Below are 16783 nucleotides of genomic sequence, written 5' to 3' on the forward strand. Positions count from 1 at the left end.
TCTAAAGATGAAAAGGGATTTAGAGAAAAAAATTTTAGATAAAAAAAAGACTTTCAGATGAAAAAAGATGTCACTATGTTTTTTTTAATCTTTAAAACCAAATATTTGTTTTTGGACGGACGAAGAACGTACATTCCTATGTAAAGTGACCATATTTCCTCGAGAGAAATACGGGAAATTGGGATTCAAAATACGGTAAAATACAAGACATCGCCAATTATTGCCAAAAATGACACCAAAACAGAACAAAATTGCCACATATTGTTGAAATAACGGAAAAATCACAATGGCGGGAAATGCAGCATTACTGCTAATTGCAGTGGATTAAAATGAATTCCACGAAAAAAAACGTTCACTAAGACAAATGTGGGAGATTAATATTCTCATTTATAGTTGTAATTATCATAATATAATTTATAAGTTGAAAACTAATTTTAGTCTTTGACTTCAATAAAGAATAAAAATTCAAGTAGGCTTCGTGCAAAATACGGGAAAAACCGGGACACTTTTGTCAAAAAGTCGGGACAGCCAAAAAAACAGAAAATACCGGAACTGTCCCGGGAAATACGGGACGTATGGTCACCTAATTCAATTCCTATGGGGAAATTGCCAGGCACGCACTGTTTTCACCGAGTCACGTGATTGCCTTAAATGTGATGTCGCTGCGGCAGGATGGTAATAATATATGACGTCATTGTAATGTTTCACAACATCGGGGCAACCAGCATGCAATAATAAAAAAAAGGAAGGAGTGTACAAAAGATATGCGATAACGAAACTGCTTTCGTTTTAGGAAGGAAATAATATATGTAATAGGAAATACCTTCTTCCCCCCCCCCTCCCCCAGCTAGTATATAGGTCTCGCTTATTCTTTTCGGCATCAGTTGTCATCAGTCGACCGAAATCGCACGTGCATAAAGCCCTGTATAATTGAAGAAGAAGAACCGTACGTAAAATAAATGTCCAAGATGTCTTCTGCTGCCTTATTATTAGCGTCCAAATTCCGAGGATGTCTCGTGGGATCTCACGTCGGAGATTGCTTCGGTGCTCCTTTCGAATACACCAAATTCACCGACCAAGAACTCATCGATCGCGTCTCCAAGTGGTCGGAGGACGTCAGTGACCCAGGTAATGCACAACAGCACGATTCTTATGAATTTCATGATATAAGAACAGTGATTCTCTCCCAACGTGGGCATTAACGCCCCCTTGGGGGCGATGGAATGTTCCAGGGGGCCGGTAGAAGCTACGGGTTGCGTTTAGGGGCGATAGGACAAAAAAAAAAAGGTTGGGAAACCATGATATAAAAGATGGTATTTTCTGTGATGAAAATTTAATGAGTGCAATGCTGATGTTTGGATGAATAGTATTATTTTTTCCCTTTCATCACGGTCAAAATGTACCACTGGCGTTTCTCGAATAACCCCCAGAGGTGCATTTATAGGGAAACTTTAGTTAAGCATGCTATCCCAGGGAAGGCGGTAAATTTGAGCGATGAGTGGTCAAGAAAATTGGAACATAATGGCAGGGGTGGTTTAAGTGAGGGGGTGCGGTGTAGACTTCAGTTAGTCTCCAAAGTTTTTAAAAATTTCAATCACTTTTGACATAACATAACGCTTTTGAGCCAAACCTCAACAATAGAGATGATGAGAAATAGAAATCTTTACGAAATAAACAGGGCTTGGGACCGTGATACCAAAAACAAAAATTTAATCAAATCCATGTAATCAAAGTAAATATAGAGGGGGTATCAGTTTGTCCAATAAAATATGAGGCGATTCAAGTTTGGATCCAATATTGCACATTGCCCTGGATCCATGCACGCCCTACCAGAGCCCGTTTCAGTACCCCAAAATTAACTGCGTTTTGTATTTTTGGCGCTGCTCACATGCTTTCCTTACCCTTGCGTATGCCTCTGCCTTAAAGCATACTATATATAAGGGGCCCCCAAAAATTCTTATTTTCCCCCAGAGCCCAAACTTATGAGAAACAAACAGGCCCTGACTCTTGCTGATTAAATTATGTCGGTATCAGGAATGCCTTGACCAGAGTAGTAGTGTGACTAGTTGCTCCATCTTGCATAAACATGACGGTAGAAAGTGCATATCTTTAACACAAACATAGCACGATCTTCTCACGCAGAAGCGTGAAATAATGCTCCACATTCACTGTAGCCGTTTTCCACCCATTTACTGGGCACTGCGTTTCAAAGAAGAAGGGTCCTATGATGAACGAACCTGTGAACCCACACCACACTGTCACTTTTGGAGAATGCAATGGTTTCTGCGTGTACTCACGTGGATTAGACGTCACCCAGATACGACAGTTATGGGTATTAATGTCACCATGAAGCAAAAAATGAGCTTCATATGTCCACAAGATGCTCCCCAAAGCAGAATGTGCCAAAATCTGCAACGTACGTCGCAGAACAATTCGGAAGAATTTTAAGAAAAAGTGCAAAAAACACTATTACATATATGAGGATTTTTACCACAGAACATTTCCAGTCAGCCAAGGGCTAGTCGCAGAACAGTGCTAAACATTCTGCTTTGGGGAAGATGCTAAAAACCCAGATGGAATTCTGTTCGATTTTGGAAAAACCCACCTCACAAATCTTCCCTCTGTACGGTATTCATTGGTGAAAGTTCATGGCACGACTGCAATCTGTATGAGTACAGATCAAGTATTCCATGAAGCATATTGCATACCGAGGATGGTGGGAAGCCCAAGCGTCTGGCAGCTTCACGAGCACTGCTGGTTCCTGCAGCTGATTTGGACGCCAAAGCACGGCTGCAACATGAGGTGAACGTACCTTCCTTAAACATGGTCGTCCGGCTCTTACACGTTTCTCCAGCGTTCCAGTTTCCCCAAACCACTGAACAAGCTTTATGAGGCCTGTCGCTGTTAAAGGTGTTTTTCCAGTCCTCACAGTCTTCTGAACTCTGAATTTACACAAGGCAATGGTTGCTGATCCCTGGTTCACGTAAAACAACTTCATTAACAAAGCTTTATCCTTCGCACTCAGCATCCTTGTTCACATACACAGTTTATTACAGTGAACTGGTTGTGTATTAGGAATGCAAGTTCTTATAACCGTTTCATTTGCATATTTCCACCAAAGTTGCTCATACCAGTGTCATCTATTGGCTGTTTTTTGAGTTATTTCCCCCCCCCCATCTTAAAAAAATTCCTGTGACCTAGCGATGCTAACCCTGCAAGCCATTTTTTATTTCAGTTATTTTTTTGGTTTTTATGCATTTGTAAAGTTTCTACGAGCTTTTTGCCCACCCTGTGTGAAAAAAACTCGGAAAAACTTAAAAGTCCTGATTTGTGTCTTCAAAGTCAGCTCAAAATTTTCTGTGATGTATATTTATTTTTAACTTGAAGGTGGTATTCTCAAAAATAAATTGTATCGATAACGTTAACTCTTTTCAGATGATTTGTTGAGTTCAAAGAAGGAGGACTACACAGACGATACAGCGATGACATTGTGCATAGCAGATTCGCTCGTTGAAAACAGAGGCTTTGATGTGAACGATATGGCGTCCAGGTGATCTGCGTTATCTCTCTCTCACATATTTCTCTGATTATTTTCATATACAATATGACACTCGAGTGCTGTTATGAGCTGGAAATATTCCAAAAATATGTTCTTTTTAGTTTTAACATCATACTGATTCCAATGATAGATGGCAGCACCCACTGACACAAAACTCATTCCATTGGGACATTGGCTGTCTTGCTGTGCCTCACTGGTTCCTGCTGAACAATGTCATGGGCAACACATCAGTCAGAGATTATTGATGTGCATCTGGTTAGCCATTAGGAAGAATGGAGGGTGGGGGTCACAGACAAATGATTGGGAGATAAATTATTGGTAAGATAGAACTGTCCCAGAATTAAGTGGGTGAGGTAGACTTTTAGGGGGAGAACAATCATATAATGTGGTAGTTACTGTTCATACCTTGGTAATGATTTTTTTCTTATAGTTACACCTATTTTAGTTGGGGGGGGGGGATCCGAGAATTGGCTCATTTCTTTGATGTTGATAGATAATTGGTAAGATGAGGCTATCCCAGATGGATGATTGTTAGTACAAGAGCTCAAGATAAATGATTGGTATGACAATAAATTAATGATTGGTAACACAAAGAACCCCAGAATAGATTATTAAAGCACATGGAACTCCAGAATAGATTATTAAAGCACATGGAACTCCAGAATAGATTATTAAAGCACATGGAACTCCAGAATAGATGATTGGTATGACAATAAATCAATGATTGGTAGCACATGGAACCCCAGAATAGATGATTAGAGCACAAGGAACCCCAGAATAGATGATTAGAGCACATGGAACCCCAGAATAGATGATTAGAGCACAAGGAACCCCAGAATAGATGATTAGAGCACAAGGAACCCCAGAATAGATGATTAGAGCACAAGGAACCCCAGAATAGATGATCGGTATAACAATAAATTAATGATTGGTAACACAAAGAACCCCAGAATAGATGATTACAGCACAAGGAACCCCAGAATAGATGATTGGTAGGATAAGAAAGCCTTATATAAATGATTATTGGACAAGGCAGCTTATGGCCTTGAATGATTGATGATAGAATGAATGATTGATAGGACAAAGGAAGCCTCGTGTTAATGATTGTTGAAGTGAGGTGATCTCAGATAAATTATTGCTAGGACAAGGGCAACCCAGATAAATGATTGGTAGGACAAAGTGCCCCCATAAGATTGATAAGATGAAGCAGCTCCAAGTAATCCCAGATAAATTATTCTCAGAATGAGGGAGACTCGGATAAATGATTTTCAGGGCAAGTCAACTTTGATTGAATGATTGCTAGTGTAAAGAAATACCCTGGCAAATGATTGGTAGGACAATATGAGCCCCATATAAATGATTGATAGAGCCAAGGTCAGCCAAGATGAATAATTTAGAATAAGAGGGGTCTCCGATGAATCGTTGCTACGGCAAGTGAGCTTAGGATAGATGATTGCTATGGCAAAGGTTTCCCAGATTAATAATTGATAGTACAATATATTTGGCCCTAATATAAATTATTTGTAGAGCAAGGTGATCTCAGAGAAATAATCGCTAGAACGAAGGAGCCTCAGATGAAGCATTACTAATGCAGGGTTGCCAATGGTACAAATGTTCTGAAACTGGTGCTTTTCAATTTAGAAATTCAGATCAATGAAATTGAATAGTTTCTTGCACGGATTTAAGTGTCATTTTCGAAATGTTTCGGCAATACCCTCTGCAAATTTACTAATCTTTTTTCCCCTTTCTTTTTTTGTTCAAGGTTCGTTGAAGAATATGAAGCCAGTCCATTAAAAGGATATGGGCACAATGTGGTCAATGTCTTTAAAGCCCTGAGAGACACTGACTTTGAGGATCCATTGGGACCTGCAAAACGGCAGTTCAAAGGCACCGGTTCTTTCGGAAATGGTGCTGCTATGAGAGTCGCTCCCGTGGCCTTATATACTTATAACAGTGCTGAAGAGGATGTGACAAAGGTGACTATATTAATTTGCAATAAATTGACAAACAATTCATGGATTGGATAAATGCTTCTTTGTTCTCTGACTAACAAAGCCACAAAATTTTTATGTCGATTGACTGAGAAAGAAATCTCAAGGTCTTTCAAGTCACTTAAGCGGTGTTGCTCTACTTGTTGAAAATTATAGTAACTCTGAATGTGACCTTGTGATGCCTTTTCTTTTCATTGCAGGTTGCAAAAGAACAGTCTCTTATCACTCACACGCATCAGATCGGTTATAATGGTGCTATACTCCAGTGCCTGGCCATCCGACAAGCCCTGAAGACGAATCCGACTGAAGGTATCGATCCTGTTGCATTCATTGACAGCCTTATTGAGAAGATGGTGCCGTTTGAGGAGCCTGAGAGCAGCATAGAGTAAGGTCATGCCTGTTTGTGTAACGAAAACATGCCTAATCAATCGAGAGAGATGTTGCGAGTCATGGGCATGAGTTAATTCCCCCCCCCCCTTTGATCTCTTCCTTAGAGGTACAAACATAGTGGTGCAGGCTAGTTTATGGAATTTAGGTGGCGTTACAATGTGGTTGAAAACATGAAGTTCAGGTTATTTTGAACTAATCTGTAATGGCGTCAACTTGCAGAATCAAAACCAGAATGTATCATGCTGGTGGTTTGCAGCATCAAGATTCCCTTGTCCCAAGAAACGTTTGGTCAAAGATGGTGCGAACACTTTCACTTGATTCTTGGCTTCCATGACAGCTTCCACTTTTTTTATTTGAGGAAATCTCAGGTTAGTGATTAGTGGGAGAAGAGAGTCTCAGATAAGTGATTGGTGGGAGAAGAGCAGGGATGCAACTAGGGGAGAGCAGGCGGGTCTGGTGTCCCAGGCGCTGAACCAGGAGGGGTGCTGAATTCATTCTTTAACTGCTTCTACATGCAAAGGGCGCCAAAATTCTGGCTCGCCCCGGGTGACAAAGAATCTAGTTGCGTCCCTAAAGAAGAGACTCATAAGTAATTGGTAGGAGAAGAGAGTCCCAGATAAATGATTTGTAAGAGAAGAGTGTCCCAGGTAAATTATTGGTAGGATGAGGTGATAGATGTTAGACAAATGATTGGTGGAAGAAGAGTTCCAGATAAATTATCGGTAGGGAGAGAGGGGGGTCCCAGTTTTTGGTAGGACAAGGGACTTTCGCTTTTGTTTTGGTAATTCATTATTTTAGTTTATATCAACTTTATTTTATGTTGTTGCTGACTTGCATTTGTCTTTGAATTCTCGCAGGTTGGAGAAGGAGGAGAAATTGAGGCCATATCACTTTCGTCTGAAGAGGGTAAGAGAAATATTCGAGACTGCCAAATGCTTGTCTGCGAAAGAAGTAGCTAAAGAGATAGGTTTGTTTTATTTTGAGTACATAATGCAATGAACAGGGGCAAGCTTAAATATTTCGTGGCCCAGTGCAAAACTAATTTTGCTGCCCTCTAAAATGGTTTTCCTTAATTTCCCCAATGCCCCCCCCCCCCCAGCGCCCTGGTGCACAACAGGCTTATATTAGCACCAGGGAACGACTATCGAACTATGTGTTACATACTATATGTATGTTAACACAAAAGCTGTTTGGCAATAAATACCGGCTTATCGCCCAATGAGAAAAATTGTAAGTACTGCCTTCAAGCACTTGAAGGTTGGGAATGATTACACTACAATCATGCCCCCCCCCCCAAAAGAATGGCGCTGGCAGGGCTCCAGCCCAGGGGCCAGATCAATTTTGTTTCTTCACCCTGTGAAAGATCACAGCCTGGCCCATATACTACAGTATTTGTGCTCAAGGCATCACAATGAAAGAGGCTGTCAGGACTAGACAATGGATCATCTACCCAGAGCTCAAACCAAATATAGTGATATCTCTTACTTACGCACCCTCGTACTTCTGTTTTTTTTTTCAGTTATAAGACTATTTTTTGCATTCCTGATCAAAGGCATGTTTATAGGTAGATGCCCCAAAGCAGAATGTGCCGAAATCTGTGACGTACGTTGCAGAACAATTACCGCTACTGCAGAACAATTTGGAAGAATTTTAATAAAAAGTTCAAAAAACACTATTACATGTATGGGGATTTTTACCACAGAACATTTCCAGTCAGCCGAGGACTCGTTGCAGAACAGTACTAAACATTCTGCTTTGGGGGGTAGATGTAAGTAAACGCTATTCACTTAGCTAACCTTTCCCATTTATGCACCTTTTTTTCCTTGTTCTCGTGTACTGACACACAAGCGAGAGATCACTGCTCTTTCAGCCGGGGCAAACGTAATTTGCTACCCATCCCCTTTGTAATTTTAAATATGAAAAATTCTATGCTCTATTTGGTCCAGCACCTGAACACCAAAGCCATGTGCGGAGGGGGGTCTGTCAAAACCCTAGACCTGTGAAGAAGGGAGTTCCTGTCCTGTACAAAATTTCAAGAAGTCAAAATCTAACTCAGTGTAATCAAAGTATTTTTATTCCATTTTGCGGTGTCAAAATTTTGTGGCCTGATGCGGCTGCACCCTCCACACCTGCCTAAGTCAGGCCCTGGCAATGATGATCATTCAATTATGACAGAATGAGTCTTGATACTTACTGTCAAAGTAATTGATTCTTGTGATTTCTCTGAACGCAGGAAACAATGTATCGGGTCACAAGTCAGTCCCTACCGCAATATACTCTTTCCTGAAAAGTCTACAGCCATCTGATGATTTTAAGGTAAATTTTCAAAATAAATTAGATGATTATGTATTCATTAACATGTTTTTTCCATTCATGTTCTCTATGGTTTCACTGATATTCTTTGCAGCACCCGAATCAGTTTGTGCGTGCCATTTACCATGCTGTGTCAGTTGCGGGAGACACGGATACCATAGGTGCTATGACTGGGGGCATCTCTGGTGCCTACCACGGACTAGAAATTATTCCGCAGAGCTTTCGAACGAGATGTGAATCTGTTGAGAAGTCTGAACGAGCGGCGGACAAGCTGTATGAGCTATGTTGTGGAAGTTGAGCATGTATGTTTTTTTATTTGGTTATACATCACATTAAAAATTTGAACACAGTAAAAACGTTTTTTTATGGACGCTGGCGGGGAAAAAGCCTATTCAAATAATATAAACTTCTGTTCATAATAATGTTTTCTATACTCAAAGAAATCTTGCCTAGAAAACGTGGGATTACTGGATAAGCCAGACTAACACACCACCTGGTTATTGGATTGGATTTTGAATTTATTGGCGCAAGAACCAATTTGGTCAAACTGCGCCAAAAAATGACCATATAAAAATAAGAAAAATTGTCCTTTTGTTATGTCAAGAAAATAAAAAACTGTGCATGATAAAAACCAGCATGAAACGTAAAACAATGACGTGGCTTGTAAGAACTATAATCTGTTGTAAAAACCAATGGTTTTGATGAATTTAAAAATGTGAGATGCATCGCTATGGTCAGATAAAATGTCATGAAGTGAGAGATAACCATGACCAAAAGCGGTCATAAAATGATGACGATGATGTGAACAAGTAAAAGCATGAGAAATGGTGAATGGACTTTGACAATGTGGGCACTCTGGTTGACTCTCTCGTAATAATAGATATGATTATGTAAGGCGACTGTGTCCCATGCGCAACCGGGCAAGCAGAACTTCCTCCTTTCGGTTGGTCCTGCAGCTCGAATGCCAACGACCAAGAGTAGGCTTAATGGCATGTAGTTTGTTATTAATTAGAGTGTTCCCATGATCCTGCCAGCAGCAATGCATTACTTCTCGGAGGATTGAGAAGTGGTCACTGGCAGGTATCAAAAGGCTATTATATCAATGTTGGTTGTTGTTTGAGTTGCATTGTCTGCTTTTTCGTTACCCGGTATTCCAACATGACCTGGTACCCAGTAGAATTTTACTGTGATACCATGATGGATGAGGTTATGCAGTTCATGAAAAATAGCATGGATGAATGGATGAGTGTGAAATGTACAGGAACACAGTGCTTGCAATGTGCTGAGAGAGTTACTATAAATGATGCATCGTTGGTGGCGTTTGTGCCGTACATGACGTAGACACCACCTGGTTATTGAGAGTCTACTGTGTTTGTTTATTTCAACTTTAGCTATAACGATTGTAACTTATATTTCCTAGGCATTGTAAATTATAACTATAACGGAGGTAGCGTGAAACGTATTTAAGAAGTTTTTACTTACCCACATTATTCATTGTCAAATACTTTCATTGCAGGATTTAATGAAATCAATGGAGCTGGGGAATTAATTCATGAGCCAGTATTTATGGCAGGAGATGTAAGAGGATGACTTTAGGTGATGGCCTTTTGTGATGGGCATAGTGGGCTTTCTTCGCCCCTCCCCCCCAATTCTGTGACAGCGACAGAATATTCAGCTGATGCAGCAAACATCAACACGAGTTTAACAAGGACTGCTCATTAGGGTAGGTCGGTCGACAAGAAAAAAAACCATTTTCGTGACTGTTAAGTAAATTTCAGAAAACATGAGCTGTTGTGCCGATGAGAAATGTGCAAAATTTTAGGAATAGTACTGTGTATCTTTTTTGAAGAAAATAATATCTCATGAAACATTGTCCAACCATGATGGCAGGGTTTGAAGATATCAATCCAAATAAATTGGAATGTTGCATGTTTTTCTCTTTCTCGTAGGTTAAAATTTTATTCAAGAAATTTATTCATGCTAATTTATGAGTAAATCCTGTTTTAGCTCAAATTTATGACCATGGTGAGAACAGAGGGGCATTTATGGTTTTGCCAATATCTGGGCTACAGAAAATTTTACTGCCCTTCTCCCATTCTAGTCTAATTTTCTTGATTACTCTTTCCTCAAATTCGTTACCCTGTGCTACAACCCACTTGGCATCTCCCCCAATACTCCTGCAAGTTTACCTATGTTAGTCACTCTTTTTATCACTCCCATGCTCACACACTGTCGTGGTCACTCGTTTGGTTATTCACTGACATGGGGGTCCTTGCTTTATAGGTAACTCACTGAAATGGTTCCTTGCTTTATGGGTTGCTCTTTTGATCATTTGCATGTTTACACATGCTCTAGGTCATTCTTTTGGTCATTCACATGCTTTCTCATGCTGTAAGTTACGCATTTGCTCACCCACATACTTGCAAACACTCTAGGCCACTCTTTTGGTCACTCACTAACCTAGTCCCTTGCTGTATGGGCAGAGGCGGATTTATTGAGATTTATACAAATTTTTCTGCCCTTCTCCCATTCTATACACTTTCGTGGCCATTAATCTCTCAAATTTGCTACTCTGGGCTGTAGCCCACCAAGCCCCTACCCTTTCAGTAAATACACCACTGGATGAGGACAGAAGATATTCACTGATTTTGATAAAAATTTATGCTATTTTCATAGGTGTGGCACATTTATTCATGCTAAAATATTGCAATCACCAAAATTATGCTGCTTTTATTTGACTCGCCCTATTGGTTGAGTTATATTTTACCTATAAATATTAACTTATGATTTTAAAATTTTATCACCCGGTTTCTCGATGAGGAAAAAAAAAGGCCTTCAATCTTTAAACATATACAGGGTGGTAACCATCAACCGCCCAATAATTACACACGTGATTCTTTGTGAAAACCTAATATGGAAAAGTGTTTTCAGTTTTTTTGATCTGACCCATAATTAATGAGTTATAACGCTTTAAAAATTGATGTCACTTCAAAATCCTGTCAAATTCACCAAATGTATAACTCAGCGTTTTTGGAAACGCTAAAAATACATTAACTCCTCCCCACACAGACATCCAGAAAACGAAAGGCATATTAAAAACAAGTTTTTTTCTCTTCACACTTTTCAGAAAAGAAAAAAAAATTTTTTTACAAGTCAATCAAAATATGTTCTTTGCATCACACGACCCCAGCTTTACAGAGATTATAGATAAGCGTTAGTCATTTTACTTTATTCTCTAGAAAGTACTATGTCTATATTGATTTTTGCTTGTTTGCTATAATTTCTAATTTTATGGCATTCATCCAGGGCCGCAACTAGATGCTTGGTGACCCGGGTCTAGCACGCGTTTTGATGCCCCCTTGTCATGTTGAAGGAGAGGTTTCAAAATGAAATTTGCTCCCCCCACTTGTGTCTAGCACCTAGGGAACAAGACCCGCCTGCTCCACCCTAGTTGCAGCCCTGCATTCATTGTACAAGAATATTGTATGCTGAACTATCCTTGGAAATTTTTGAGAGGGATGAAGTTATTCTTCAAAATTATTTTTTACTCGCTCGAACAACTGTCATAAAACTAAACGTTTGTGAGTAAATCCAAATAGCCAAATTTTAGGCCAGAAAAAAAAATTATTTTTCATGTTCCCAAAGGAAATTTTAATGGTTTTAGGGTAAATTGGGGCTGCTGATTTCAAAACTGGTGTTAGTTTTGCCGAATCGGCTCTAGCTCTTGAGAGATAATGCATAATATCAATATTTCAGTATAGTCTGCAGCCACTAATTTTTGCGTGGAAGTTTTTCTTTCAACTTTTTATTTACTTTGCTATTTTATTTAACATATCATTACCAGACATCAGTGATCTTTACGTATTCATATTAAGTTTATTAATGATTTACATTTCTTACAGTTTCAATGTGATTTATAAGCTGCCTGTGGCACGAGCGGATCCAGAGCTCGTTGTTGGGAGGGATGATTTTACAAAATAATAATGAATAAATAAAATGAGTGTGAATAGGTTGACCATACTGTACATCCGATTTTTTCTGTTATTTTTCGGAATTTTTTGAAAAAATCTACACTGGTTTCTCTTATTTTTTAGTTGAAGTTTTATTGAATCAAAAACGTTTATACAGGTAGTTTTCAACCGATTGATTTGAATGAATATTATCATATAAAAGTTGCAAAAATTTCATGCATTATCACGTTTTGCTGGAGGAAGGTGGTCGGTCCCCCCATAGATCCGCACCTGGCTTATGATATTACCATCTAAATTCAACTTTCACTTTATCCCAAAAATCGGAGTCGATCTGATTAAACCAATGTCAGATTCAGAATCAGTGTCCCAAAAGCACCTTAAAATCACTGAAAATGTTTTTAGAATAAAATCAGTATTGAGTTGCGTAATCAATAGAAAAAAATCTGAAACCAAAAACTATTTTGAATAGGTCAAGTCATAACATAAGTTTGATATTATAAAAGTTCCCGACTAAAAATTGTTATTATTTTACTGTTTCCACCAGTCACATATTCGTCAAGCTAAATTTTTTACATCCTTTATTGAAGCCTTTTACGCGCAACAGTTTCAATGAAAGTTCAAAAAACTCCAAAGAAATATTGCCATTTTATTAATCAACATGTAATATGATTAAATCAACGTAAAATAATGATCGTGCACACACACAGTAAACATGTATGCACTGTTTCCCTCAAAAAATTTGACTTGATATGGAAGGTAAAAAATTGTCACATTTTGGCAAAATAATGTTGATTTGGCTAAAAAAAATTTCAAACCGATCTCATTCAGCTAACACTACAAATCTGGTGATAAATTTGCCAACATAGGGAACGAAGCTAATACGAAGGAAGGCAGAACTTGGCTTCTAATGGGATTGAATATTTCAGTTCATTTTCAAGAAGCGACAACTCGCTGCTGGCGGAGAAATGTACTTTTGTTCGGAGTTTGGTATATAATTGACTGTTAGAAAAATGACACATCACAAAATTTCAAACCTTATAACTCACTTAATATTCGTCTGATCCAAAAATGGAAAACACTTTCCTAAATTAGTTTTTCACAAGGAATCAAGTGTAAAATTATTGGGCGGTCGATAGTTACCACCCTCTATATGTGTATATATCTATATATATATATTAAAAATTTGTTGTTTAAAATGAAAAATTGAAAACAAAATTGATGAGATGAAATTGAATTGAAAGCTGTAATGAAACTTGAAAAATTTGAAATAAAATTAATTGAAGAATTCAATTCAATCGAATAATTGCTTTTAGTGCTTTTGAATGAAAAGAAAATTGAATTCTTTGATTAATTTCAATTTTGAATTTTTCAATTTTGATATACAACTTTCAATTTTTCCTTTTAAACGATGAATTTTTAATGTTTTTACACTACACTGCATATTACAGCTGCCAATGGTGCTGGTATTGGTGAGTTTCAACAAAAATTAATTTTATAACATAATGTACATTTTTCTATGTATATATATACAGTTGAACCCTGCTATAACGAATGCCAAGAGACCGGATTGGATTGGATTGGATTTTCAATTTATTAGCGCAAGGACCAATTTGGTCAAACTGCGCCAAAGCAATACAAAAAAATAAGAAAGATGTCCTTTTGTCATGTCAAAAAACTAAAACATATAAAAAAACATGAAACGTAAAACAATGACATAAATTGTAAAAACTATAATTTGTCATAAAAACCAATGACCCTAATGAATTTAAAAATGCGAGATGCATCGCCATGGTCATTTAAAATGTCACAAAGTGCAGGTTGACTTTGACCAAAAGCGGTAGTAAAATGATGACGATGATATGAACAAGTAAAAGCATGAGCAATGGTCAATGGACTTTGACAATGAGGGCATCTCTGGTTGACTCTCTCGTAATAACAAATATGATTGTGTGAGGCGACTGTGTCCTATGCGTAACCGGGCAAGCAGAACTTCCTCTTTTCGGTTAGTTCTGCAGCTCGAACGCCAATGGCCAAGTGTGGGCTTGATGGCATGCAGTTTATTATTTACTTGATTGTTCCAGTGCTCCTGCCAGCGGCGATGCATCACTTCCCGGAGGATTGAGAAGTGGTCACTGGCAGGTACCAAAAGGCTATTATCAATGTTGGTTGTTGTTGTTCGAGCTGCGGTGTCTGCTTTTTGGTTGCCCGGTATTCCTACATGACTTGGTACCGAGTAAAATTTTACTGTGGTACCGTGATGGATGAGGTGATGTAATTCATGAAAAATGGCATGAATGAATGGATGAGTGTGAAACGTACAGGAACTCAGTGCTTGTAATGCGCTGAGAGAGTCGCTATAGATAATGCATCGTCGGTGGCGTTTGCGTCGTATATGACGTAGAGCCTGAAGGATTGCGTACAGTTCTGCCGAATAAATAGAGAATGTGTCTGGAAGTTTGAAAGATGTCTCCTCACAGCAGATGTAGGCACAACCGACATGGCCAGGGCTCTTGGAGCCGTCGGTATATATGGGGAAGTACCTGTTGTACCTACCCCTGTGCCTAAAGAAAACCAAGAGACCGGAGGAATCACTTCATTAAAACGAAATTTCGTTATAAAGGAATTCCAGGTTACATAGCATTGTTCTTATGTAAACTTATTGAGGGATTAGAAAAGTGTTAGTTAAAACAAGATATTTACTATAACGGTATTCGTTAAAACAGGATTCGACTGTATATATGTATTGTTTTAAGTGCAGTATTGAAATAATGTAAAAAAAATATGTTTACGTGAAAAATTTTAATGAGTTCCTGTAATTAGAATCCTGTATCGTATCTAAGGTTTTGGCTCAGAAAAAAAATCTCTAGAAAATGAGGAAATGCATTTTCATTGGTGCATTTGATTATTATGAGTATGGGTAGACGGCAATCAATCAGACTGATGTTCATTAGAAGCCCCCCCCCCCTATTTTTATATTAGTAAGCTGACAACTGCGAAAAGTGTTACAATATTTAACAGGCCATTAGCCAGAGAAAAACTCCCAATAGAAGTGTTGCTCACAGTTTTGGCACCTGCGGTTCCCTTGCCTAAAAACCATTCACTCACAGCTCCTTTGCTCTTGTGGTTATTTAACTTTACCCCCATTGCCCTAACAGTCATAAACCAGTGAGTCCCTTACCTTAGCCCTCATTTGTACTCTTTTTCCCTTGTCAAAAAGGTCATATACCCCGTGGCTCCATTGTCATAATAGTCACATATTGGGGATTCCGGGTCCTCTGTCCATGTGTGTACATGACTGTTGAAATAAACAGGCGGTTCCCTTGCCGCTAATACTCATATACCTTTAGGTCCTGATGATTTACCTATTGCTCCCTTACCTTAGCCTGCATTTATCCACTGCTCCCTTGTCAAAGAATCACACACCCACGACGCTTTGATACCCAAGGCTTCCTTGCTATAATAGTCATATACCTGTGTGTCCTTTGTTGAAATTGCCATATGGGTACATATAATCATTAAAACTAATGGGCAGATTTGGTTTTCCTTATACTTCTATATCTCTCAGGTCCATTTTCACAGCGACCATTTAACCGTTGTTCCCTTACCTTAGCCCACATTTATCCATTTTTGCCTCGCCATAAGTCATATCCGTGGGTCCCATACCCCAGTAATCATTTACTTGAAGTTCTTTACCCTAATTTGCCATCAGGTCCTTGCCCTATTTTTCTTATAATTGTGATGCTCTCAAAAAGCAGATTTATGCGAATAGTTGGGTAAATTCTTATTTCTACTGACATCACTATGTAGGTAGGTGCATGTCAATATCCTTCAGTTGACGTGATACCCTTGATGAGCTATGGCGACCGAAACTACTGGAAAAATTAATTCAAAATTATTAGTTTTTGAGGTTCATTATGGGTTTTTTCCTTATTTCTTTCTTGTTATAGTTTATGTATCGGAAAATATTATGTAGAAATTTAGATTGTGTAGAAATTATGTTTTGTATTTTTTGTTTGGCATTGACGTTCCATGTGGCATTCATTGATAGTTTTATAGAGTTTTTAAATTTGTATTTTTTATTGTATTGTATGTATAATGTGGGTGGTTTGATTTTGTTATATTTTTATTACTTTCATTTTGTATTGTGTTTTATTTGCATGTTTCAGTTTTATTTCTGAATCGTGTTGTCGAACTTTTGTGGGAAAACAAGGGATGTGAGATTTCCAAGTTTAAAAAGAAAATGCCATTGAAATTAAACTTGAGTTACCAAAAAATAGAAAAATGAATCAAAGAAAAGTGTTCAAATAACTTCTGACAAACATGCAAAAAAAAAAAAGAAACATTTCTAATGAAACCGTGGTACAGTAATACTCGATGTAACGGTAAATTCCTCTAAAATTCTATTTTTTCAAGTCTTGTTTGGAAATGTTTATACTCCAATCTTAAACTGTTGCGTCTCCATATAATATGATATAATATCCCTCTTCTACAATATAATTTTTTGGTCTCCATAGTATTGTTATGTCTGTTGGGAATTTAGCAGAGATGTCGTTTCAAAG

At 38.2% G+C, this 16783-nt stretch overlaps 1 protein-coding gene across 5 annotated transcripts in view; it reads left to right on the plus strand.

Moving 5' to 3' along the window:
• Positions 1 to 694: 694 nt before the first annotated feature.
• The window catches only part of LOC149067917 (ADP-ribosylhydrolase ARH3-like), a 31221-nt gene continuing 15132 nt past the window's right edge, over positions 695 to 16783 (plus strand). The window contains exons 1-9 of one of the 5 annotated variants that reach the window (XR_016195260.1): positions 696 to 1128; positions 3436 to 3550; positions 5322 to 5535; positions 5751 to 5935; positions 6798 to 6907; positions 8174 to 8256; positions 8348 to 8555; positions 9770 to 9976; positions 12156 to 16636. Coding sequence is in view for 3 of the 5 variants with exons in the window: in XM_089252023.1 (XP_089108149.1) it covers positions 960 to 1128; positions 3436 to 3550; positions 5322 to 5535; positions 5751 to 5935; positions 6798 to 6907; positions 8174 to 8256; positions 8348 to 8551 (1080 nt within the window). In the remaining 2 variants the exon portion in view is untranslated. The other 4 variants (XM_089252023.1, XM_089252022.1, XR_016195259.1 and 1 more) reach the window with 4 other exon arrangements.

The sequence above is a fragment of the Pholcus phalangioides genome, unplaced genomic scaffold (genome assembly GCF_987345545.1).
Source record: "Pholcus phalangioides strain wild (caught in Gottingen) unplaced genomic scaffold, Ppha-v1.0 ptg000028l_1, whole genome shotgun sequence".
Classification (NCBI taxonomy): Eukaryota; Metazoa; Arthropoda; class Arachnida; order Araneae; family Pholcidae; genus Pholcus; species Pholcus phalangioides.